At 39.6% G+C, this 25,932-nt stretch overlaps 4 protein-coding genes across 5 annotated transcripts in view; 3 read left to right on the top strand and 1 right to left on the bottom strand.

Moving 5' to 3' along the window:
• The first annotated feature begins 18 nt into the window (after positions 1-18).
• LOC148388831 (transcription factor JunD-like) lies at positions 19-1,515 on the top strand. The gene has a single exon (XM_088395185.1). The coding sequence runs from the start codon at positions 176-178 to the stop codon at positions 1,013-1,015; it is 840 nt and encodes a 279-aa protein (XP_088251311.1). The 5' UTR covers positions 19-175; the 3' UTR covers positions 1,016-1,515.
• Positions 1,516-1,714: 199 nt separating this feature from the next.
• On the bottom strand, positions 1,715-6,641 carry rab3ab (RAB3A, member RAS oncogene family, b). Its single transcript, XM_088395187.1, has 5 exons — positions 6,479-6,641; positions 4,310-4,534; positions 3,693-3,811; positions 3,378-3,502; positions 1,715-3,267 (listed from the first exon to the last, which is right to left on the bottom strand). Exons 2-5 carry the CDS (start codon positions 4,532-4,534, stop codon positions 3,077-3,079), a joined length of 660 nt encoding a protein of 219 aa, XP_088251313.1. The 5' UTR covers positions 6,479-6,641; the 3' UTR covers positions 1,715-3,076.
• Positions 6,642-7,165: 524 nt separating this feature from the next.
• mpv17l2 (MPV17 mitochondrial inner membrane protein like 2) lies at positions 7,166-13,649 on the top strand. The gene is made up of 8 exons (XM_088395186.1): positions 7,166-7,508; positions 8,414-8,575; positions 8,885-8,961; positions 9,317-9,445; positions 9,513-10,707; positions 11,320-11,589; positions 11,648-11,811; positions 13,038-13,649. The coding sequence occupies exons 1-5, from the start codon at positions 7,319-7,321 to the stop codon at positions 9,615-9,617; spliced, it is 663 nt and encodes a 220-aa protein (XP_088251312.1). The 5' UTR covers positions 7,166-7,318; the 3' UTR covers positions 9,618-10,707; positions 11,320-11,589; positions 11,648-11,811; positions 13,038-13,649.
• A 93-nt stretch (positions 13,650-13,742) lies between these two features.
• The window catches only part of pde4cb (phosphodiesterase 4C, cAMP-specific b), a 31,765-nt gene continuing 19,575 nt past the window's right edge, over positions 13,743-25,932 (top strand). Inside the window, exons 1-4 of one of the 2 annotated variants that reach the window (XM_088395179.1) lie at positions 13,743-14,249; positions 16,542-16,589; positions 19,481-19,683; positions 20,610-20,864. In XM_088395179.1, the coding sequence (XP_088251305.1) occupies positions 16,575-16,589; positions 19,481-19,683; positions 20,610-20,864 (473 nt within the window). In that variant the 5' untranslated portion in view covers positions 13,743-14,249; positions 16,542-16,574. The remainder of the gene's footprint in view (positions 14,250-16,541; positions 16,590-19,480; positions 19,684-20,609; positions 20,865-25,932) is intronic. The other variant, XM_088395180.1, reaches the window with a different exon arrangement.

The following is a 25,932-nucleotide window of genomic DNA, read 5'->3' as shown; positions in this document are numbered from 1 at the left end:
TGAGCCTAGAAAAACTCCAAAATGCGTTGGCGCGCCAGCATTGCTCGCATCCAGCTGCAAGAAGCGGAAGTACGAGTTACTCCTCCACAGTTCGCCCCGAGGCTTGTTTGCCAGGTTCTGGCTAAGGCACAGCGCTAAATGTGTTAAAGAAAAATAAAACGCTTCCAAACGAAGAATGAAGAAGGATATTAACTTGAGTCTAAGCGACGCAGACATGAAGCCGCACATTCGTGACGTTGACGGCATCCTGTGCTCTTCGGACTTGGGGATGCTCAAACTGTCCTCGCCGGACCTGGAGCGGCTTATCGTCCAGTCCAACGGGTTGGTCACCACCACCACGTCGAGCAGCTCCCACTTCCTTTTCCCGAAACCCGTGTCAGACGAGCAGGAGTTCGCCGAGGGCTTCGTCAAGGCGTTGGAGGACCTGCACAAACAGAACCTGAGACCGGAAAACGGGACTTTGGATCTGGGTGCCACCATCAATATCGTCCCGGTTACGACGCAACTGGAGCTGCCGGTGTACACGAACCTCAACAGCTACGGCAGCGGACCTTTGGGGACCACCGTCAACTACTCCACGGACACTGTGTCTTTTCCGCCCCCGCCGCCGTCCACCACCCTGCAGCCCCCTCACCATTTCAGCGGTGCGCCTTCGGCGGAGACGGAGCTCTCCAGCCGAGTGCAACCGCCCAAGGAGGAGCCCCAAACGGTTCCGGATGTGCAGAGCTTCGGGGACAGCCCACCGCTATCTCCCGTCGACATGGAGTCGCAAGAGCGGATCAAGGCCGACAAGAAGAGGCTTCGGAATCGGATTGCCGCTTCCAAGTGTCGCAGACGCAAGCTGGAGCGCATCTCCAGGCTGGAGGACAAGGTGACGACGTTGAAGAACCAAAACACCGACTTGGCTTCGACGGCCAACGTCCTCAGAGATCAGGTGGCCCAGCTCAAGGAGAAAGTCCTCACACATGTGAACAGTGGCTGTCAGCTGCTACCACACGAGGTCCAAGTGCACTAGAGCTGCACTCCAGCAACGATGCATTTGTGGCCAATAATATTTGGACCCTATTTGTTGAAATTTGAAGGTCCCCATTCCCTTGGCGAAGTATCAATCACTGCTTAAGACAGGAAGGACCAGAAACACTCATCAGTTGACAGTGTTGTCTCTGGACTTCATATACCACAAGGCAGCTCTTATTAATCAAATCTGGATTTTTAAAATAAGACACTCCAGTCAGACCTCAAGTATTGTTCGGTGCACTTGGGAGATTGGCTTTGCGGATGTTCATCACCAGGGCAATCTTCTCAAATAATCAACTGGAAAGCATTACAGTTGTCCAAGGTGCCCATACTGAAGTGTGTTTGTGTGCATGTTGTTGACAAATTGGAATGTAACCAAATGTTGAGTGTGACATTGTGCAATTAATTAGCTGTCATGCAGTTTTCAAGTTTTCTATTTTGGGATCTCATCGCAAGCCTGTTAATACTGTATCGTGAAATAAATTATGCTCTATTAAATACTGTGTTTCATTTTGTAAACATCATAAGGCCCTACTACTGACGTCACAACCTTCCGCTTCTCTCTGCTGCCATCTGCTGGATGACCTTTACATGTTATTCATGCTATTATATAATAAGAGCCCTTATTCCATTTTTTACAGCGTTTGTTCTTATAAAGCAGGCTAATTTTGATGCCTACAAAAATACAACAGCACACTTTTGAGTTAGTAATGCTTTTATTGTTTTACCACAAAGTACAGATAAAAACACGACAGCATATTCTTGAATTTTACTGGCCCAAACTGAAGGGAGGTGGGTGGGTGGGTTGAAGAGGCAGTGAGACAAAACGAAATGCACGTCAGCTTCTAAACCTTATCGAGCTGGATGGCAATTTTTTTTTTTTTTCAAGTTACTGTATTGCTTTGTAACTGAAACATTCATTCACAAGAAAGCCTGGTGATATGAATGCAGACAAACTGCAACATGGCTCTTTTGTTGTTACCACTATTGTTTTTTTTCCTCCTCAATTATTTTTTTTTTTTGCAAGCCTGAGTCCATCGAACACAACCAACATATAAGAGTCAAAGGTACACTTTTTTTTTTTTACACTTGTATTTTTTTTTAAGAGGAAGACATGAGATGGGGTTAAGGGTCATATTTTAAACAGTCACCACCAAAAGGACACAATTAGTCTCCTTGGTTGGCCTTAATTATTAAAATAAAAAATCTTCACTCGCTCTCTGATTGAAACATTGTTTGACATGATAAGAAAAAATGCATACCTAAAAATAAAAATGATAGAATTGGTTGGTGATAAATTGGTTGGTGATTTTTGCAACATCTCCGCAAAGCTGCATGAGAATAAACTGACCGGGGTACGAGGGAGGGAGTCAATCGCACACAAACCATCCAAACAAACTTCACAATAAAGACCTGATAGATGTATATAATACCACCTTCATATAACTTCTTATATTTTGCAATTAACGTCCAGAAATGCATACCTGTATATATATAATATATTGCACAATATTCATATATAAACATCTGAAATAAATACAATTAAAATGCAATTTTGTCTCCTTAGTCTGTCTTGTTCTTCATTCACCCAGTGCTTGATGCAGCAAAATAAAAGCAACACCACAATACAAAAAAAAGTTACAGAAATGTAAAAAAAAAAAAAAAAAGCTGGGTTCTTAATACCTTCAATAACAAAATGTGGCTACAAGGTGAGACACATGTTCATACCTGACTGTAAAAGAAATTGAACACGGATGAATTTGTTCACCAGAACCCAACAAACGAACAAAAAAATACCGTAAACATCAAAAGGATTTAGGTGGCCCTTTAAATCCTTTCAAACACACACAATAAAAGAATCCTGACTTTGCAAAGAGTCTGAAACGTGGAGGTGTAATCAAAAATACAAAAACTAAAAGCAATTTGATGACTATACAAGAGCAACTCAAGAGCTGATTTGCTCAGAGATACTTTTACAAGATGGCTCCCGGGACCACCTTGTACCAAATGGGTGACAAAAGGGTGATGGACAATGGAAGAAGGACACGGACGGAAATCTTTAACATGCACAGTCCTGGTGCGGTGGAGCCGGCTGCTCCGTCAACTGAGGCCCCTGTTTGGCCCCAGTGATGGCGGGGTCACCAGCATCCAGACTCTCGGACATCTTTTCACATATAATATCGACCAGACGCTCAAAGGTCTGCTTTACGTTGATGTTGTCTTTGGCGCTGGCTTCGAAGAATTCAAAACCTGGTGGAAAAAGACGGACATTTTGAAGGTTCATAATAACCTGTGTGATGCCTCAAGTTGTGTTCAAAACAAAAATACGCAGAAAGGCTGAATGCACAATGTGTACTCACCAAGATGTTCAGAGAGCTGGCGGCCTCTGTCTCCACTCACCATGCGTTCATCATCCATATCACACTTATTTCCCACCAGCAGCACCTGGGCATTATCCCAGGAGTATGTCTTAATCTGAGTAGACCTGGAAAAAAAAAAAAAAAAAAAACACTCGTCATGTCAAATACAAGAAACCTAAATGGGGCATTTATAAAAAAAAAAAAGAAAAATTACTCTTTTTTTTAAAATTATTATTAAAATTTTTACAATTTAAAAAAGCAAGAAAAATTATTATTAGAATTTTTACAATTGGGTGGAATTCTTATCTTCCATACCAGTCTTGGACGGCATTGAAAGACTCCTCATTGGTGATGTCATACATAAGGATGAATCCCATGGCACCTCGATAGTAAGCTGTAGTGATGGTCCGATAACGTTCCTGACCTGCCGTGTCCTTAAAAATCAAGACAAATGAGCGTGAAACGTCATTTAATGGTGAAACGGGATCCAAATAATCCATCCATTCAATTAAATAGGCTGCCTTTTTTTCTCACTCTCTTCCTCGTGCTGAAATGAAAAGATTTATTCGTCTATTTATAGCCAGGTGTAGTGCTGATGCATTTCACCGACACGTCTGCTCACCCACTCGATGCGCCTGTTTGTATAAGACGGCCATTATTCCGACAGTGGAGGTTGTTATGCAACAGACACATTGTAAATAAATTAAAAAAAAAAATCTAATTGCTACCATTAATGATACTATTTGTTGTAAAAAAACATAAATCAGCCTCTTTGCATTTAAATGAGAGATTTGTACAATTCGACTTGGGGTTGCAGGAATGGGGGGATGGGAATTTTCGATGCCTGTGTGTATTTCCTCAGACATGTCTAGTAATGGGGGAGGGGGGAAATCCGAACAGCTATAATTTCCTGAATTGCATTCAAGACTTACCCAGATCTGTAGTTTGATCCTCTTGTCGTTCCTGTAGATGGTCTTCACCTTGAAGTCGATGCCCACCGTACTGACAAAGGCGGGCGTGAAGGAGTCATCGGCGTAACGGAACAAGAAGGAGGTTTTACCCACACTGCTGTTGCCAATGATGAGGATCTTAAACATATAGTCAAAGTTCTGGTCTGAGGACTCTTTCTGTCCATAGGTCGCTGTGGCTGACGCCATCTGGAGACAAAAATGGGGGGAGGTGAAAAATAACTAAACGATATGAAAGTTGAGGAAACCATGGTCATAAAATTCAGTCAAGGTTAAACCTTTGTTGATCCAAACATCGAAAAGCACCAGTGAAACCAGAGAAAGCGAAACGATGAGAAAATAGTTTTGGTGAAAGGCAGTTATGTAACTACGACGGAACGATACTGAGCAAGGACACAAAGGACGGAGGAAACTTGGAGACCTTGAGAAGAGGTTGTCTTCAGCTCCGGGTTCTACCACGTCCCAATTCGGGGCCCCCGCTCTATGTTTAGAGCATTATCTTGACTTGCTGCAGTGCAACACTAGAACGTCGAGCGCCCAAAGCACCCAAAGCAAAACAAACTGCGGCCTGCTATCACCTTACATGAGATGTTGGATAAATAATGAAGGAGCATAAACCCAAATGCTAAGAATGAAGCTTGTGTTCTGTCACTAAGAATTACATTGTAGGTCTGGTCCAGTTCACAATTCTGGGTGATGATGTCAGAGAGGAGTAAAAACGGATGAAATATTTTCGAAAGATGAATGGTAATAAAAATCGGAGAAACGTCGATGCACAATTTGTCTTCACGGGCCATAAAAAATGGTGTGACGGGCCGTATCTGGCCCCCTGGCCTTATGTTTGAGAGCTGTGATGTAACTCAGACGACCACATCTTTCCTTGTAATGCAGCATCTGTCCTCACAGGTCGTCTGAGATGGCATTTCCTCCCTATTTCCTCCAATCACACGCCTCCTTTTCTAAGAAGCGTGTGGATACAGATGAGAGGAGGAGGAAGATATAAATAGCACTGCTTCATCCTTTTTTCTCTTTTCTGCACAGCAAACAGAAAAGCGGAGCAGCGAGGGGAAAATTCCGGAGCGAGTTGTTGAAAGAGAGTCTTGATGAAAACGTGAAGCAAATATTTTCAGGACATGATGGTGGTTGATTTGTGTGCTTCTTCCAAAATGCCATAAACACGCATGCACTTCAAGAAATTTAGCTTGGAAAAAACATTCAGATATAAATTACCTGCCTAAAATAACTATTTGAATGCCCCAATTTAAAAATCAAAGTGTGTTGCTTTGGAATTTTGAGTTCACCCAACATTTTTTTAGTTTTGAGATTCTATATTCTCCATAATTGCATAATTGGATGGTTGTATTTCTATATGTGCTTTGTAATTGGCTGGCGACCATTCAGCTCGAAGAGGCTTCAATTACCTCGACCTTAATGAGGAGAAGCCTATAGAAAATGGATGGATGGAAACCTGATGACTCCCAACCAATGAACTATAGGAATCCAAATGTTGTAGTAGGTTTTTCCAATTTAATGCATTGGTAGATATTTCCACCAAACTATTCTCATGTTGGTAATTTAATGACTAAATGAGAGCAAATATTCAAGCTTATCAAAGATAAAAAATATCTCATAAAACATAAATACTGTGCCATCTAATACAGCATGACCATCTGTTTGCATTGAGTATCAAACCTGTAATGGTGAAAATTAATTAAAATTATTACAAAACTAAATGCGGCTGAATGGAGTCATATTTTCTTTGTGCCTCGAACTCAATTATGATCCATTATCTCGATTAGTAGCATCCAACAGTGGAACGCATTTGCTTGCATGACGGCCTGCATCACTCAAAATACCATCTGCACTTGCCTTCAACACCTATCCAGAAGCCCAACAAATAAATGCATAAAGCATATTATCGGTTTCGCCTTTCAAAACAGCTGTTGAAACGCCAACATCTCCCGCGGGCCGCGCATGGCTTCCACCTCGATTTGCCCATTTCTTTGCAAGATATTTCAATAATTTATTAAATACATATCATTTATAATACAGTGTACTCATTTGATGAGGGATTGCGTTTATGATAAAAATAATACAAACTATATAATTATTAAAAACAAGCTTGAACCCCACCTTGTAGATTTCTGTCCGGCTGCTGTCCACCACGTCCTGCAACCGCAGAGACACCACCAGAATTAAGTTAGCAAGTGGGAAAGCATCAATTCCGTTTACATATCCAAAATAAATGTGTGCCTATTAAAGTCACATTGTTATGTGTGATATTCAGAATTTGGACGGTATGGGTTGAGGAAATTATCTCTTAAGAGCCGAAATCTCATCATAAACAAGATTAATCGGCAGCGCCATCGTCCTTTTTCCTTCTAAGCTTTTATTGTGAAGGAAGCAGTTGTTTCCGTCATTTTTCCAACGCTCCCAATCTACTGCCCAAAGTTAAACCTCAGATGGACACCTTGTGTGACCAATAAAGAATCACTCTGAAAATACACACCCTAATTGACATTTTTTATTAATGAGAGCTGCAGTCGGGACTGAATTACTGATGAGGAAGACATTAAGCACAACTGTCATATTTGCGGATGTGATCATTATTGCACAATTCCCCCATTAGTCTTTTTCAACTATTCAGAACTGGTTTATTAAAACCAATGTTGAATATTAAAAAGATAAAATAAAAGGGTAGCGCGGTGCGAGAACGCCCTCTACTGTATTTACAACAAAAAAAGCCTGTGGGTGTTCTTCCACACCAGCAGATGGCGCACTTTCATTTACTTTCCTCTTTTAGCGCTCGTGAATTGTCTTGAACATTCTCTTTGTTTGTTTCGATCCATCGAGTCATACGACTACAAGTTACGTCTTGACATTGGGAACACTTAATTTTTTCAGAGTTCTGTCCGTTTAACTTAAAAAAAAAAAGTTTATAGATGACAGTGTTCTTTCTACGGTCCAAACGATATGCTTCCCCGGGCGGGCAAAGAGTTTGTAGTCCGCATACGCTTCTCGTGGCGGAAGTTGTTCCAGGGCCGTTACCTGCTGCTCACCAACACGGTGAGCGGAGGAGGCATGCTGGGGCTGGGTGACTTTCTGCAGCAGAGCCGGGAAAGGCACAAGGACCCGAGCAAAATCCGAGACTGGAACAGGACAGGTGAGAGCCATAGCATTGTGGTTAGCAAACAAGCACGGCCTCGGGGCTCATTCAAACTGCCATGAAAAAGTTCTTCTCCCTTTTATTATTTTGGATCATTTCCCCACTTAAATGTTTACAATCATCAATCCAATGTAAAGGCCGGACCAAGAACCTAATGTACAGAAAATGCATTTTTCTAATACTGATAGAATGTATTATGAACAAAATTAACTATTCAAATCTACCCAGCCTTGTGTACATAAATAAATATTTGCCCTTCTAGCTAAATCAAACATTTAGTGTGGTTGATTACATTTTCCCCAGGAGCACAGTGTCAACTCCTCCAGGAGGTTACAAAGCAAACCAGGATAACGTTTAAAGAACTGCTGGCCTCCCATGTTTCAGTTCGTTACGTCAAAATACCCCAAGGGTCGAAAGTTATAGGACACTATACACACCATATATTGTATTTTGCTGAAATTAGCTTTTTTCAGAGGTCAATCCTCCCACATTTCAGTGAACCAAACCTCACACTGATGAACTGGCATTTCTGACTAAAGGGGGCATAAAACACTGATAAAGTGATTAAAGAAATCAAAGAAATACCAAGCTACTGTGTAAATCATTTACTGGGATCATTATTGCAGCTTAGTACAACACTCCTACAACTGACAACTACTGTAAATCTCCTAATTAGGATAACGTACTTTATTGGTTTCCATTTACATAAATATTAATATTGGCCTTTCAAATGAATAAATAATAAACCCATCAAAGGTTGTTATGTGCTAAAGGCAATACCGGCGATCAGTGATATTATCAATACAAAAAAAAGACAGTAGTCTTAAAGTGTAATAAGGAAGCTTTTGTTTTATTTTTGAAAACCTCCCAAGTATTTTTTCGTCTTTTCTTGTTCCCAAAAGGTCGTATGTTTGCAGTGGGCTGCTCCATGGGTCCAGTGCTGCACTTTTGGTACACGTGGTTGGACAGAAAATTTGTGGGCTATGCTGTGAACACAGTGCTCAAGAAAGTTCTGGTGGATCAGATGGTAGCATCACCAACACTTGGGATGTGGTACTTTTTAGGTGAGAACAGGCCTTTGTCATTTTATTTAGCGTAGCATAAAGAACATTCTCACTTAATAAGACGGGTGAGTGTCAAAAGTTGAGGTCTTGGGCGGGGTGAAACAGAAGACAGTTTTCATATCAGAGAAAGTTCAAAGGTTGTATGTCATAAACTATACTGTGCCAGCAATTTAATACTTGATAAGAGTTGTGCAACATATCTCAAGCTCGTCTTGATAGACCGCCTCGCTTACGCACGACTGAGCCATAATTGACTCACAACTGACTCACAACTGACTCACAACTGACTCGTAACTGTGTTTATTCCAGGTATGGGGGTCATGGAGGGACACTCTTTATCCCACGGATGGGAGGAATTCAAAGATAAATTCTGGGAATTTTATAAAGTAAGTGCACACCCGGGAAGGGTCGCCAGGGTTCATTGAAAATGTGACAAGTGGGTCGATTCCACGGAACTGTTGAATATTAGCATTTGAGTTCACCAAATTAAATGAGGCATGTTTCTTTCCCCTTTCATGTTTTAATGATTGCACAAGCAGGTTAAAAATTCACTTTACTGCCACATTAAAAAGCAACGGGCATTTTTGTTTGACTTTATGGAAACGCTCAAGTAAAAGTAGCAAAGTGAGCCTTGATGTCACCGCGTGTTTATTTTCTACCGACATTTGGCTTGTAATGTTTCCGCTGTTTAATCCGCCGAGGTTTGTTCATGCTGATCTCCGTTCCTGCTCCTGTCGACAGGCCGACTGGTGCGTTTGGCCCGCCGCTCAGATGATCAACTTTTATTTCCTTTCGCCCAAATTCCGTGTCGTCTACGTCAACACCGTCACCTTAGGGTGGGACACCTACCTCTCCTATCTAAAACACAGAGTAAGTGGGCCTTTTTATTTGAGCATGGAAAATCTACTTTGACTGAGTTTTTGTGTTTCCGCGACAGGATGACAGCCAGCCCTCGGAGTTGCTATCAGACAGCAATGTGGCCGATGTGCAGCAGAAAGCTCTGCCACCGGCCAAACCGCTGGAGGAGAAAAGTGGATGGTGAAGTCTAAAATGGCTGCAGGAGGATGTTCAAAGTTGCTGGGAAACATTTTTTATTTTAGTGGTACTGCATTCATGATGTCCAAGTGGACATTCTGCGATTTAAAAAAAAAAAAAAAAAGAGATGCTGAGAAGCTCTTTTTAGCATGTAACCATGATTGGTAGAACATTCATCCATCCGTCTGTCCATCAATTTTCTGAACCGCTCATCCTCGCTGATTTGAGCTATTTTTGCAACTGACTCGATTTTATTTATTACTTTAACACAGTTTTCTTTGGTGCATTGCATTGTATCCACGTAATTCTTGCCTGAAAAGAGTGCCGAATTTTCAATCACCATGGTCTCCCCTTTTCAAGTTGCTAAAAATAATTTGATGATAATCTAGAGACTTGTCAACTGTTAAATTAATTCTTGTTCATAGGATCTTGTGTATTGTCGATGTTTAAGATGTAAGTTAAAAGTATGTATAAATCGCTAGATATAATAGTTCACTCATTAGTACAAGAAGAAAGCTGTTGGCTTTATAAAAACTGTAAAATCAAAAAAGAATCAAGATGATATCAAACATATTTTTGTTGACCATTCAGCTTTCTTCACTTCAAAAGCAAACAAATACATTATTTTCAGTTGTAATAATTTTATTTGTATGTTATTGACTTACGACCATTCAGCTGGTTTACATATTTATATTTGATACTTGACATATTTGAAACTTATTTATGTTACTTAAATTAAAATAAATATAAATTGTGGTAGATCAGAGAGCTCCTGGCACGGGATTCACTGATTGAATTGTGGTGAGATAGATTATTTCAAATCATCTTTATTAAACCTGTGACAATGATTATGTAATAAAAAATACAAATGTCAAAAACACAAAACAATGACTACATTTCTGATACTTGTCAATCAAAATCCGATACTATGCAAACATTGTCCAGCAAGCTTTAAGCACTGACCAAACAAGACGTGCAATGCATCCTGCTCTTAAGGATGTGTGTGTGCTGGCAGCTTTTCCCTTTTTCCAACCAACAGAGAGCAGTGATGCATCTGACTGTGCTCATCTCCCTGTTGACTGTGACCATCAGTCCGAGTAAGTCAGACTTTCACATTTTTAATGCTTGATCAGACCTGTGTGTGTGTGTTTGCGTCACATTTTTAATGCTTGATCAGACCTGTGTGTGTGTGTTTGCGAGTGCATTTGTGTGTGGTTAATCATTTCAACTGACACTATGAATGAAAAACTCAGTCTGGTTACTTGGAGTAGCATTTGCAAATTCATGATGATTATGTAAAAAAATATATATATATATATAAATGATTGCAACAGTTTGGGCTCATTACAGATGCTTCTAGAGATAATGTGACCTGTTTGAAATGATCAATAATATATATATATATATATATATATATATATATATATATATTTTTTTTTTTTTACCTCAACAGCAACATGTCAGGTTTTAAAAACTTGAAAGTCTTGTGACAGATGAAGTGAAAGCACATTTGCTTTTTTTTTTTTTCAAGATTGTGATCATCTGAGCAATAAACAGAAATTTTGAAACTTTTTTTTCCCCTAAAATTACAACACATAATTAATTTGAAAAGTTATCTCCATTCATATTAGCAACACTCATTTTAGCTTGTAAAAAAAAAAAAAAACTAAAGTTACATGCATATAAATTATAATATTTTTCAATTGCAGGCACCAGCAGCTCTTCAACAACTAATCAGACTCCAGTGACAACGATCACGGCTTTTACCAAAACAAACAATGTCGATTGGAGCACCGGCAGCACACAGCAGCAGCAGCAATCGGTCACTCCTACTGGGACATCACGAGCTTCGCAAACATCCACCAGGATCCAGGAGGAGCACAACACCACCGTTACCGGGCAGACTTCCAAAGCTTTCCTATCGACAACTTTAGCAACCTCAACTATTGTCAAACGTCCCCAAAAGTCAACCACCCAAGGTCAGTCTGTTACATATAGTCACTATACCGAATCATCCAACCTCTAAATTTGTTACAGCTCCTGCTGAAGAGTTTGGAGAGGACGATTTGAGGGCCAACCCTGGCCTTGTGGCCATCCTCACCATCTTCTGCATCATTCTTGTACTTGTGCTCATTGTGGCCACCGTCAAATGTATCCAGTCACCAAGCTCTGACTTTGAAAGGCTTGAAGATGTGCCCATGGTGAGTTTCAAAACAAACACATTGAGTTTTTTCATTCTTAATGTTTCACAACATTCCTTCCTTCCTTCCTTGATTTTTGAAACTGTGTAACACGTTCTCTCATAAATTAACGGCAATGTTCAGAACGAGATTCATCGACTTCAACCATTTTTGATTATTTAATACCAGTATCAGAATATTTTTTTTTATTTATAATCACTGCCCCCCCCAACCTCATATGATCTACCCAAATTCTGGTAAAATCAAGTTAAGCTCCGCCCTCTTTTGCCATTCAGTCACGGTGTTCCCTGTGCAGAGGCAACCATGGAGCAAAAGTTGATATGTCTCGTCTGAAGCCAAATGTGAATGAATGGCGACTCTTGTGGAGCGAGAATTGAACAATCAACCATAGTCAGGAATGAAAGCTAGCATTGAAAACACATTGGCGTCATTTATTCCTCTTTGCCCCTTGGTGTTTTTCTGCTTACTCTTTTACGTCAACAGGAAAGCTGACTGGATTGTTGGGCCTTGTAATAGTCAGAAAGGCCGGAAAACAGGACTGTTTTTGTTGTGGCTTCTCCCCCCCCCCCCCTTTCCTCTTAGTACTATCATTCAGAAGTTTACATCACAGATGTTATGGTTTAAAGTCTTAAAATGTCCTTTTATGTCAATGGAAAGCCCTTTGAGCATTCTACTACGAATTCAAATGTGAGCATTATTTAGAAAGATAGGATGGTTGATTTATCTCTTGCACTAAATAAGTGTATGTTGTGCGAGTGTACCTAATGAAGCGTCCGGAATTGTCGACCCGGTTATACGGGTACAAACACTGACGCTGCAAAGTGAGAAGATGATTAGCAGATAGGAAGCGAGCGGGCTTAATAAATGACAGTAGAAATGAGGTTAAGAAAAGTGGAGGAATCTGAAGGTTGCCTGAAGGTTGGTTCGTTGGAGGTGACTTTTTATGTCTCGTTTGTTTCAAAAAGAGATCGCAAAACGAGTTGACAAGTGTAGTGGACGTTTCACAATTCACATTTCCTGTTTAGTCATTGTGTCGTTGCAACATGATTGATTGCGTCATTAAAATACTGAGAGGAACAAAGGAAACGTATAATTGTTTTTTTTTCTCAGGGGAAGTTGAATACTCTAATAATCTCTATGATGAAAAGAAGCCACATTTTGGCATCCCTCAGATTTATTCCATCATATTGGATCATTTATTTGTACTTTTTTTCGTATCTTCCCAGGAAAGAATAAATGAAGGATCTCCATTTGCTCGCTACTCTAAATAAAATAACTTCTGTGACTTCAAGAGAACCATGTGGTCAACGCGGCAGTCTCCACGTACAAAGCTTCACATTAATAATTCAGCCTCTGCTTCTCCTTTTTGTTATGATTTTTTTTTTTTTGTGGTTTTCAGCTTTTGTTGCACTTGGTACAAGGTCATGTGATGCCATTTTAACACTATTGTCTCCTCTCACACACGTCAAGTTTCCTGTAAATGAGTCAGCAGCATACGACACGCTCCGATGGGAAAGGTTAGGGCCGCTACGACATGACCCACATGAATTTTTTACTCCCAAAGACTTTTCTTATCAAATGTAACCTTGAAGAAATACATGACACATGAGCCGCTTGTCTGACAAATAACTTTGAATAACGTACGCACATTAGCTCAGTCCATGAAATAAATTTATTATTTATAGTCACACGCACAGACTCTTTGATTTGAGGCAACCTTCAAGTTTAATTGTCCCTTTGCGCTCTCATCTGAAAAGTTACTTTGTTTCTTTGCTCTTTCACTTTTGATGATATCACAACCCCCAATTATGTTACAAAACATTAAATCCTAAATAGCAGTGGTGGGTTTTGCATTTGCTTTCCGGGCCTTGAGCAGTGAGTTACCCGTTTATTTCATGATACCATGATTGTGAATTGCATGATAAAGAATGACTTAATAATGCTTTTGATTTACATTTACTGCAAAGAAATGGCAGAAACTTGACACATTTTAAGTTTTCACTTAGGTGCCAAGCTACTTGCTCTGACCGACCAATCACAGGACAGAAAAATACTAAGAAGAAAAAATGGGTCTAAAACCATAAATAATTAATATTATAGAGTTAATCGAATTTTTAAATGTTGTGAGAAACGTTAGATTCATATTTGATCCCTTTACATAGACAATCGTTCCTCATGCTTAGTGTTGTGAATTTATGTCTTGTCACGTGACCACTCAGTGACGTCACTGTGACGGAGTGCCAGTCGGACACGCGCGTTGCACAGTTTGAACAGTTTGAAGAGTTTGAAGTCGAACTATCCCGTCAAGACGCAGCAATAAAAATGGAAGTTTCGATAAGAACTACCATGTTGCCCGGTGGACTGGCTTGAAGAAGAAAGCAGGCGTTTTGGCTGACCCATGCGGGACAAAAGACGGCGTCGACACCACAGTCTCACCGGTGAGTTCAAGTTAGTCGTTCAAAGTTAAAAGACAAACTTAAAAGTTCTAAGAAACTACAAAACAATTCAATGAGTATGTCCTTGACATGTTACTTAGCATATATCGACTCATTTGCAATTTCTTTTTTTTACTTTATTAAGTCAATGTGTAATATGAGCATCCCTTTTAACTCTATTGTGTTCAAAGAAAGGACGAATGAGTCCTCTCACTATTTATCCTTTTTCTTTTCTCTCCTTCCTTCCACAATTTTTCTGCTTCCTTATTTCTTTTGCTAACCCCCCCACACAGACAGACCCAGGCTTGACGTGGATTATTTCTTTCCTGTATCTTAGAGGAAGAGGGGATGAATGTTCATTATTAAAATAAACGTTCCAAAGAACAATGCAACCTGCTGGCAAAAACTGATTTCGCTTAAGAAAAAATAGAAGTGACCAATTGCCAACATGAAATCTCTATTAACTGCCCAATTTAAAAGCAACAAAGATAAACGTGTATTAAAATTCAAATTAATATAATAACTGATGCACGTGCGTGCATACATGTTGGATACTGTCAACATTTATTGGGAAAAAATTCAACGATAATTTGATCATGATGCTCTCGAGGGAAACTTCTAAAATCCAGGAAAGCGCCTGGAGCTAAAGAATCCTGCTCGTCAGGCTTTTCCGAAGTATTTGACATTCACTAAGAGATTCATTTTTGCAAAATCCATTCAACTGGGTTTTACACAATCAAGATTACACATCTGGGTTGATTTCCTCTTTAAATAACTTTACTGGTTTAGGGCCGGCCCACGAATGACCAAAATTCTTGTAAACTGGTCACACTAAAATACTTTATTGTGTGTTTTAATAAGTTCAAATGTGTTTATAGTATGGAGGTTGATTAAACTACCTAACATATGCCTCGTGATAAAAGTGACGCAGTCTATTTTGGGCTGTTTACTAAAGTTATAGTTCTAATTGAATAAGATGAGTACAACGAGCTGTTATGTTGTGGCAAAGTTTTCCTCAAAATGCTCAAACAATTTCAGATAAGCATGCGGTGATGCTGAGACGGACCCCTCCAGGCTTCGCGAGACAGGCCGAGGATTAAATAATTTTCCCCTGCAATAACAGTTCTGTATGTCCCCAGTAGGTGGCGTACTGTTGCAATAATACTCACCATCTCTCTGATTAGTAAACATTTAGAGCAGGGGTCACTAACTATATTTGTCAGAAGGCCAGAATTTTATCAGTCACCTTGGACGCTTAAATAAAAATCAAATTTGATGTTTATTTGGTGGTTAAGCACGATGACTAAACAAACCATTGCGCAATCATTCCTATTTTGGAAAGGCGAAAATGCTTTCAACTAAAATAAATAAGGTCAGGCACCGCATTATGTCATAATTTAACCATAAAAAATTTAGAGCAAAAAAATAAAAAGGAGTAGCAAAGCTGTCTTGGATAAGAGTTTATTATGATTAACCTGTAAAGATGACAACCTTGTCTGCAACTGCTCAGTCAAGCATGTGTAAGTGAAAACAAGACATCTTGTGATGGTATCGTCACAATGACGCAAAGCAGATAGCAAAGCCGATAAGCGCCTGAACAACGTTCAAGAGTTTAGTCATCGAGCTATTAATTCACAAAGGCCAAAACGTGATTTGGAACGCAAGGCGAAGCAATCGCTATAGATTAACATCATAAATGAGGTCGTTTAGAAGATTAAGAGAAAGGAGCTTTCATTTGAATGAATTATTTTCAACAAAAATCTTTTATGGTCTTCAAAAAACACTTAAAATAGTTCTTCTCAATTGTTAATTTTATTGTTTGGTTGTGACGCTGCAATTTGGGCCTCTGTGTATGCATGTTACATCTTTTTCTACGAATGAAGAATTAAAAAAAACAGTAAAGGAACTTTTATAGTTCTAATTGAATCCCCTGTGGGCTCTCTTGTTTATTCAGTCACTCGTTTCAATACAATTAAAGCTAATAAGCAAAGGGACTCAAGCGTGCATCAGCTTCCTCACTTGCATATGCAATGTTATTTTTTTTTATTTTGCCACAAGTTAAATCACAAGTTCATTATTGTAATGTAACTTTAGTAATTAAAAAATGATGAATTATGTGAGGTGGTGTTGCAGAAGCTTTGCTTGGATTTCATGCAAATAAATGAATTAAAATAAATAAACGTATAAATGAATAAGTTGTTAAATATAAAACATATTTTCTAAATGAATTGGTAAGAAGAATTGATTAAAACTGGATCCCTTTTCTCAGTGCTGTTTTTCTTTTCTTTGTCTCAGATGCTGCACTGCTGCAACAACTAACACACATCAATGTCTTGGCTTGAGGTAAGCAAGACACAACACACACATTCATATTCAAAGTGATAGAGAGGATTTATGAAAATTTCTGAAAAAGGTAGAAAAGCACTCAGTCGATTCATGAAGGAATCGACAACTAATCGTTTCAATAACAAAATAATATACATATGTGCATTTTCTGCAAAAAATGTCTTGTTTTTGCATAAAATGACCGAAATATTTTTTCCATCCCTTTCTTTGACAAAATAATCCACAAATGAATCAATTTATTACGATAATTATTAGTTGCAGCCCGACTTTTGTCATAATTTAAACATCACCGCAAACAAAAACGATTCTATTGCTGCACGGTCATTCTCGGAGCACTAATAGCAAAAGGTCGAAATGTGGGAGAAGGTGGAAACCGACTCTATTCTCGGAATGAGACTAATCACACTCCTTACATTTCTGGGCGTGATTATGCATCCTGGATGGGTGAAGCATTTCCAGCTTTGCTTCTGGCCACCTGCCGGGATATACACACGCACGTTCACACACGTCAGACTCGCAGCATGAAGGTCATCATGCTTGCTATTCCCACCATCAGCATCAATTAATATTCGCTTTCTCAATTAGGGAAATAGCAGCGGCTTTGATTGCTCCTGATGCATTTTTAGAACAGCAGGGTGACGTCCTGATGAAATGCTCTCATCTCTGATTGCGTGATGATGCTACACACAGCGTCAGGTTCAGCGCCAACATATTGTCACTTTTAATTTACAGTTTGGTTTGTTAAGCCAAGATATTATCAAAATACTTTTTTGCTTTTTATGAATCTGTAGCAAGATTAACTTGTTAATCAGATGAGTGTGTGTGTGCCAGTCAGCAATAAAATTACCTGCATGATCCGTAAGTTTCCAAATCACTCGGTGAGCACACGCACAGTATGACGCGCAGGTGTTGCCTCTGTTTCATGTCCATCCCAAACTTCTTTTCATTTTTATCCACGATATCTCAATCCAAACGGCACCGTGGGTGGTTGCTAGGCTGGCTGTACAGTAGTTACCGCTATGTGGTTAGTTAACCCTCCTTTGGCACTTTATGAATGCCAAATGTGCCAGCGGCACCTTTTGTTTATTTACCGAATGGCAGCACAGAAGGCGGGCATATAAAAGGTTATTTGTGAAAGCAAATTATGCAGATTGGTGATTGGTGTCGAGAGCTTTTTTTTTTTTTTTTTCTCGTGAAACGTGACTGCGTTTGACTGTGCGAACTTGAATTAAATAAGACAAGTGAAGTCGTCTTACCTGCAGGCTGCAGTCATCGAATATTTTTAGAATCGATTACTCTTATCGATTATGCCATCGATTAAGCAAACATCCTTTACAGTTTATTCTGCATAAAAGTGTATTATCAAAAAAAAAATCCGATAACTCTTTTAAGGTGAAGCTGTAGTTTAAAATTTATTTAATTTTGTTTTTCGTGACTTCAAAAGTACTCATTGATTGCACCTCTTAGTTGATGACTCAGGCCAAGTGAAAAAAGCGATCCGGGCTTGAAGTTGTTACGTGCGATACATAAAATCACTCGGGTAAAGAGATCGTCATCGACACAGCGGCCGCCTCTTGATTAATGCAGAAGTGAGGACCAATAAGAGCGCAATTGTCTTATTGATTGGAGACCTGCTGAGCATCTTCTGTCCCATCTGATTACACACTGGCCCTTCTTGCTTCCATCTCATTCACACTTGTTGTTTGTCGCATGGCGGGACACCAGCCAGGTGATAACACAAGCAGCTGCTTTCTTACGGCTGGAAAACAACAAGGTGCCAAAAAAAAAACAGGCTGAAGCCTCTTTGGATAATCCACATTCATTTTTCCGTGTTTAAAATACGTACTTCCCAGACGGCATCCTATTTCTAAAGTCTTCACTGCCATTGTCGGTTCTAGACGTCAAAGAAGCAGGTCATCAACAAAGAGGATATTGATTTTGCTGCTGTCGGTTTCTTTGGGCGCCTCTGTATCATCTTGACACTTTTAAAATAGGCTACTTGTTTGTTCACACCAGCACAATGGGTTTGTCATGTTCTCATTTGTCAAGAAGGCAATGAGACTCTTCTCCGAGCTGTCATTCACCTTCAACACCGAAAAAAAATAAATAAATAATGCAGCCAGGCTAATTATGGATGGATGTATATCACGACTGCGAGTCAGTCATCAGCACAAGGCCGCATCGCTTCCGCTGGTGTGATCTTCCCTAATTAAATGTTAACAAGTATCCATGCATTGTTGATGTCGCTATGATTAATGTGTGAAAACAGCATCATACATCCTATTAGCAGTCCAAAAAAAACATTAACAAAAAGTCTCCTGAGCTCTTTTCAGATGTGTTATTTGTAACAAGCTATTATGTAAATCCTTGTGAGATGGCCAACAAGTCCCCTAATATTGACTTTTGAAGTTAGATTTCGCCTGATAAAAAACCCAATTCGCTTGAAGCAAACGATCAGTAAACGTGGTTATTCTTTCCCGGTACGATATCGACTCTCCCTTGCCGTTAGGAAAGTCGTAGCTATAATCAGGGTCTAGATATTTTATTGACCCGGCGGCCTCACTTGTTTATTAATAAGTGAGAATGTACTTTCACTTTGAAACAAAGAGTCCAATTATAGGCTAGACAAAAAAGCAATTTCATCTCCCCGCTGTTGGACTGAACTGTTTTATTTTGTTTGTGGGCAGTGTTGATATCCCTCTTGAAACCTTATTGTTATGTACACAAAATCAGCGTACGCTACTTAGCATAATGCTGAATATGGATGTGTGATCCACATGCACGCAAGACCAGATGATAGAAATGAACGTAGTCACGAATCTGACTCATGTTTGTTTTCGACACGTTTTTCCAAAAAATGAAACCGCTTCCTTGTCGTTGATCTCTAGGGTCGTAGGGAGTCGCTTCCTGTCGCCCAACAGGTGGTCAGGCGGCGCTACTCGGGCCCGCTGCTGCTTCCGCCGCTACGAAGGAGACACTCGTGTCAGGATCACCATTCGGACACCCGCCGCTTTTCTGCTGCACATGGCTTACCGCTGCATCGACTTGAAGTTCTCTATTGTCGAGCATTGGCCAGTCACGATGAACACCGGTCAGTTTGTTTTTCTTTATTTCCATTTACCTGTCTTGCACACAATGTCTGTGGATTCCATAAAAAGGGTGGTTTGCGCATTTGTGGGTGTGAACACAGCCAACTTGATTTGCATTCTTATGGAAGTGAACATGGTATGGACAAATTGTATGCAGTGTAGTAGGCAGCAGCATTTTTCTTTTGGATTTAGGCGGGTTATCATTTTACGGTCGCCCGAAGACAATTTTTTGTTTGTTTTTTAAGATTGTGTCTGTGACAGCTCATTTCCTATCTCAGATTGGTGAATAGCATAGATTGTGTGATCACCAAGGGGGCATCCTGACCCATAAATAATATTAAAAAAATAATAATATTTAAAACATTTACCCCAAAATAATATTAAAAATATTTTAAAAATTGCAAAAACTAAAAATTGTGAATATGCGAATCTATGGGTGCCAAACTGTAATTTTACAGGGGTCGACTAACCTTTTTATTTACGTCAACTAAGTCTACTGCGGTTTTCGTCAGCGATAATGTGAACCAAAACAAGATTAAAACTGAGAACAATTGTCCAAATCACATTAAGGTCCCTAAAAAGAAAAAAACCAAATCTAATGATTTTTGATAAAGCAAATCCTCGCCTCAAGTGGGTGGTGGCATTAAACGCTTAGCAAACCAGTTTCCAAACGGACAGATGGCCATCCGCTCGGACCCAGGAGGGGCCGAGAGTGGCAGAAAGGCCAAGTGAGGCAGGATGCCGAGAGCTCGAGCGACGGAGAGAAAAAGAAGAGGAGGAGACAGAAAGCCGAGTAGTGCTCCGCCAGTCTCTTCATCAGTGCGGCGCGTGGACAGCAGGCGCACCATGTCACGCGCGCACCTCCTCTAACATCCACTTGAAATTCTTCTCCCTCCCCCCCCTCCCCTACCGCTTCTGTTTACGGAAGAAATTCGCTCGCAAAGGCGCCGAGAAAACGAGCAACCGAGCATTCGCACATCATGGAGTGCGCGGCGCTTTGCCGAGAGGGAGCCGGGCTTGCCAAAGCGCCCAAGCATTTGTGGCGGCAGCCCAGGACAAACATTCGCTTCAAACAGCGCTTCAACTCGGACACCGAGTGCTACCTGTGCCGTAACAGGACGCTGGAGAAGCTCCGACCCGTACTGAAGAAACCGCGATTGTCCTGGCCCTGCTCGCTTAAACGGTAATGAATTGCAAATTTCAATTCGCAACTTGCAATAAAGTGTGTGTTGCAATGTTAGTTTTATTGTATGTTGTTTCTATATAGTTCTGCCATTGGTTATCATCATGGACAGTGTACTAATTAACTCCAAAATGTATGTGTAAGAATAAAAAACTAAATCAATTGAAATTTGAAACTGGGACCTGATTTAGCCCAAAAAAAAAAAAATTTCAGATTACATTAATCTAACATACATGTTTTGGTTCCATAGAGAGAATATTCATATGCCTTTACATAGATTGAATATTGGTTGAAGTCTAAGCATTATTAAAATAACACTAGGGAAGCGAACAATACTGCTAGGCAGTTGTTAAAAAAAAAAAAAATCACCCTTAACATTTAAAATGACATTTTATAGAGTTTAAATTTAATCCCTTAAAACAATCCAGACAAGTCAAGGCTGCAATGGCTACGATGCTTATTCACCCCTTTTTTTTTTTTTTTTTTTTTTTTAAATCTATCTAGAATGTGGGTCTTATAATAGTGATTTAGTAGCCTGTAGTAAAATGTCTTTGAAATGGTTCTCCCAAGACAGATTGGAAGTTTTGGAGAGAGAACACTTCTCCATTACCTTTTCATCTTCCAACTCTGCTGAAGCTCCAATTAGTATGCAGTGTGCCCAGGAAAGCATTTGGAATGCTGTCTGTTGTGGAACATAGCACATTTTGGGGAAAGATTTTGGAAGTCAAGTATTTTTTTTTTTTATGAACAGACTCCATGATGCTGCTTTATATTCATTTTCTTCAGTGTAGTGATGAGGCAAAACACACTTTGAATATTTGAATTAACATAGTGGAAATAAATCCTCCCACTCGAGGTGGAAGTGAGAAAGATTTTTTGTTTCTCGCTTGGTCCAATCATAATTTCTGAAAAATTTCTTCCAGTCCGATAATGGGGACCCCCTTTCGATTTTGTGCACACAGAGAAGATGCGGTTGTGTGATCGATTGTTTTAGCTAGCGGGAAGCTAACTACCCTTTGCACCTCATCGGTCACAATGATGGAGGTTCTGCCTTGCTTTCCATTCTTCTTTGGACGACATCCATTGTTCTTGCTCTTGGTTTTGTCCAAACTCTGTTTTAAAGTGTCACAGTAACCTCATACAAAAAAAAAGGAGAAGTATTTTCATTATTTGCATTGATCTTGTTGAGACCACCCCAAATCTTTTTTAAATCTCTTAAAAGAAATGTGTGAATAATCGTTTTGAGCGAATTGAATGTCTTTTGATTGAGGTACTCACATTATCACACATCTGCCAGCACGTCAGTATTTCTGGAGAGTAGCTTTTTATTCAGCGCGACAAAGGCTTCGATTAAAACGGTTGATGTGATTTGCTGTTGCAAATCTGATGGGGCATGACAGGCGCCTTAGCTGAGCTCGTGGTGACATTTGCCGTCAACAAATGATTTCGTTAATCCCCCTGATAGTCAATTATATCATCACGTTAAACAACTTTGGGAAATATTTCGATCGTGAATTCAGTTGGGCTGAATTTTCAAATCGAGAAATGTAGCCGGGCCATACACATTTTTTTCTTTCTTTTTTTTCCCCTTTAAAGAAAGAGGATGTGGGTGTCCAAACAATAAATAGATTTAAACACATATGATGAATCGGAATTCATCAGCCTCTGCATTCTTGAAAGTGCAACATTAACGCCTCCTGTGTTACATTGATGACGCAGTGAAGGCCAGATTCTTCCATTAGTCCGACTGCCAGTTGCTTTCTGCACATACAAACATGTTCTGGTGTAGATTGAACGATAACAATGCAATTTTTTTCAATGAATGATTTTTTTTTTTTCTAGCTGCCACCTATTTCATGCATATGAGTCATACGGGTTGCATAAGTACAACATCGTCGTCATTGTGAAAATAAAACTTCTATTTAACTAAAATGACAGATATTGTCAAATTAAGTAGTAAAATTAATTAATTGTAAAATGTAAATTAGAAATGGTAAAATGTAAAATTACTCTCAGCCCTGCAACTGTGGTTTTGATGACGCCATTAGTTTCACTTAATCACTTAAAAAACATTTTATCGACTGGAAAAAGGAGCTCAAAGTCTCTGAATCCACTTTGATGAAGAGTGTCACACAAATTCTCTTTTTTTAGCCTTTCTCAGTCTGTCTGAAAATGGAGGACGAACATTGTTTATTCATTTCCAAGGCAAACCGTTCCCCCGTAGCAAAAAGCATTTCAGTGTTTCTCGGAAACGGCCACATGCTCGTTTGATCAACTCGTTTGTTTCATTTTCTTTGCTTATGGCGTTAAATGGCGCTCTGATGTTTCTTTATTAAACCCATGTCAGTCTCTCTGCAAAAGAAACGTAAAGAATTTCAGATTCAGTGTGGAGGTTGAGATTAATCTGGACCAGGCAAAATATGTCATGAAATTATTAGTCATTTTAAGTATCCATTGTAATCAAATTTTAGGAATCACAAAAAAACCTGTTGGTAAACCCTGGTCGCTCCTGATGGCTTATTTTATTTATCACACAGTCGCAGTGGGCTTTAAGGAAGGAAAATCCTCCGATAAATATCAGCAAGCCCATCTGTGCTGGGTGCTGTTTGCTCAGCGATGCTCCATGTATTGCAGAGAGGAAAGCAATCACAACAGCAAATAGAGATTTTTCCAGCTCGCACTTGCTTCCCGATTGAGCACTTCTGGGGACATCGTAGCAATATCACAGAACCTTCTTCACTCACGTTATAACAAGCCACATATAAATCGAAACCCATCACTCTTGAGACTAAAAAAAAAATCATCGCTCAACGATGCTTTCTAAGTGGAACTGACGTTTTTAATTTCATTCATATTAATGGGAGGGAAAGCATTATTATGACAAAAATAAGCCTTTTCTCCTAAATAATCAACAAAAATAAAATATAATTGAAGTTGGTAGCAACATGATACAATCTATTACCATTGCATTATGTCGGCATAATGGACCTAATTGATCTGGGTCCATCTCGGTGTTGATTAGTCAAACAAATGGACAGACTAGATTACATTTATGGCACCGAGGCCATTTTGGCACAACAGTATAACTGTCATCGCTTTCCTGGCATCGTTAAGCTTTATTAGACCGTGATGTTTATATAGCATCGGAAAATGTGAAAACGGTTGCCGGCGAATGAATGAAGTCACTCGCAATCAAACAGCGGCGCCCGGTTCTTGTATAGTTGACGAAGGGTGACTACTAATTAACTAGCTAACCGTTTTAGTAACTGAAACTGCATTTTGGAATATATGTGTGTTCTAAAAAACACAAATAAAGATCAGGCCCGATCATGACACCATTTGAAACTTTTCGGCAATCGCAGGTGGGGAAAAAAAAGAATCCTTCCCATGCACCCTTCAAATGCTGTCGTGTCTGACCTTTCACCACACAAATGGTAAATGTCAGTTTTGATCTGGAAAAGGAGCAGATGTGTGTGACCTTTTCGTTAATTTATCAACAATTTTCACATTTGGGACTATAATAAGAATAAGTTCGAATACATGCAGCCGTTGTGTAATATTTGGGCTTTTTATTTGGTTTCCTCTTTAGCCACCTGATCTAAGTATAACCGATTGCCCTGTCTGGGAGAAAAACAATCTGCACACTCATGAATGTTTTACGATTCGAGCGGCACTGGCTCATCTATCTCAATTTAATATTGAATAATTATCAAGAGAGTCATCAACCTGAGCTTATCCAAAACCCTATTTTCTATCAGAGTTCTGTTTAAGCTAGCTACTGTTTATGTCTATACGATTCATATAAATAAAATAAAATAAATACTTCACTTTGATCTACATTTTCATCGCTCCTAAATCAGCATGGAAAGTTTTTTTCCCCTTGAGATAGAAATAAAATGTGAGCTGAGCGATCTTATCTAAAGCTGACTCTGTTTTTAGAGAGCGGACAATCACATGTCTTATCTCACCTACTGCCTGTTGACAACTAAAACAGCTCTGGTATTTGTTCTGATGTACAAAAAAAAAAAAAGGAAACAGATGTAAACTGGTGCTGCTGGTTTACTTCTGCAGGAAGTGACACCTTTGGTATGAAGTCTCAAAATTGAGGCTTGTCCATATTTATGTAGGCAGGGCTCAGCGCTTTGTAAACAGAGCTATAGCAACAGAGCGTGCATGCATGAAGTGCTTCATTATCAATTCAAGCCGAGTTACATTTTGTTCACGGACTACCTGAGCTGCATGTTAAAGAAAAAGCTTGACGTGTGAGTGCTTGAGGCCTCCTACAGAAAGATGAGCTGGGTCGTTTGTGGCGAGACGGACTCTTTGTCACTCAGTCTGGCAAAGTGAAGCCTTGTGGATGTCATCCTGTGACTTTCTTTGGCACAAGCTCCTGGTGAACGTTTTACACACAGTTTCAGGTATTGTCATAAAATAAAACGTTATTGGATTCATGCAATCAATTGTTTTGCTAATATATGCAAAGATCAGAGTTAAACTGGTGTGTGTGGTGTTCTCAGCCTCAAGTCAGCAGACTGTCGGCTGTCTCACCATCTGTGTTACCTTGCCTACCAGCTTTATCATGAACTGTGAGAGACATTAATGAGTTGAGAAGATGTGAAGTGTGTTTTTGTACTCCACTATTGTTGTCGCTTCGCATTAGAAGGTTCTTTGGCTATCCCATTCTTCAGAAAGGTTATCTTTCTCTGCTCGTTTTTGACATGGAGGAGTAGCGCCACTTAAATATGTAATCTAGTAAAAATTCCGCTATAATAATTAGCTATTAGTAAAATAAAATCATCTATTTACTTATTGTGCAGCAAGATGGCAACAAAGCACTTTTTTCTTCTCTATTAGACAAAGTCTTGACTGAATGAAGCTTCCCCCTCTCCAATTCAACATAAGTGCTTGGCACCAAGATGCCAGCAGATGGCGCCAAAGCAGTATTTTGAATACGAGACAAGGCTTTTTGCCTAATATGAAAACAATATTTAATTTTAAATGTTGAGTGTGGTGATTAAATAAGAATCCTTACACTATTATTATATTTTAACACCAAGGCTAATCTCGA

The sequence above is a fragment of the Syngnathus floridae genome, chromosome 13 (assembly GCF_059516105.1).
Source record: "Syngnathus floridae isolate MCC-2025c chromosome 13, RoL_Sflo_1.0, whole genome shotgun sequence".
Lineage (NCBI taxonomy): Eukaryota > Metazoa > Chordata > Actinopteri > Syngnathiformes > Syngnathidae > Syngnathus > Syngnathus floridae.
The sequence above is the reverse complement of the archived record's forward strand: the minus strand, read 5'-3'. Positions and strand labels throughout refer to the sequence as shown.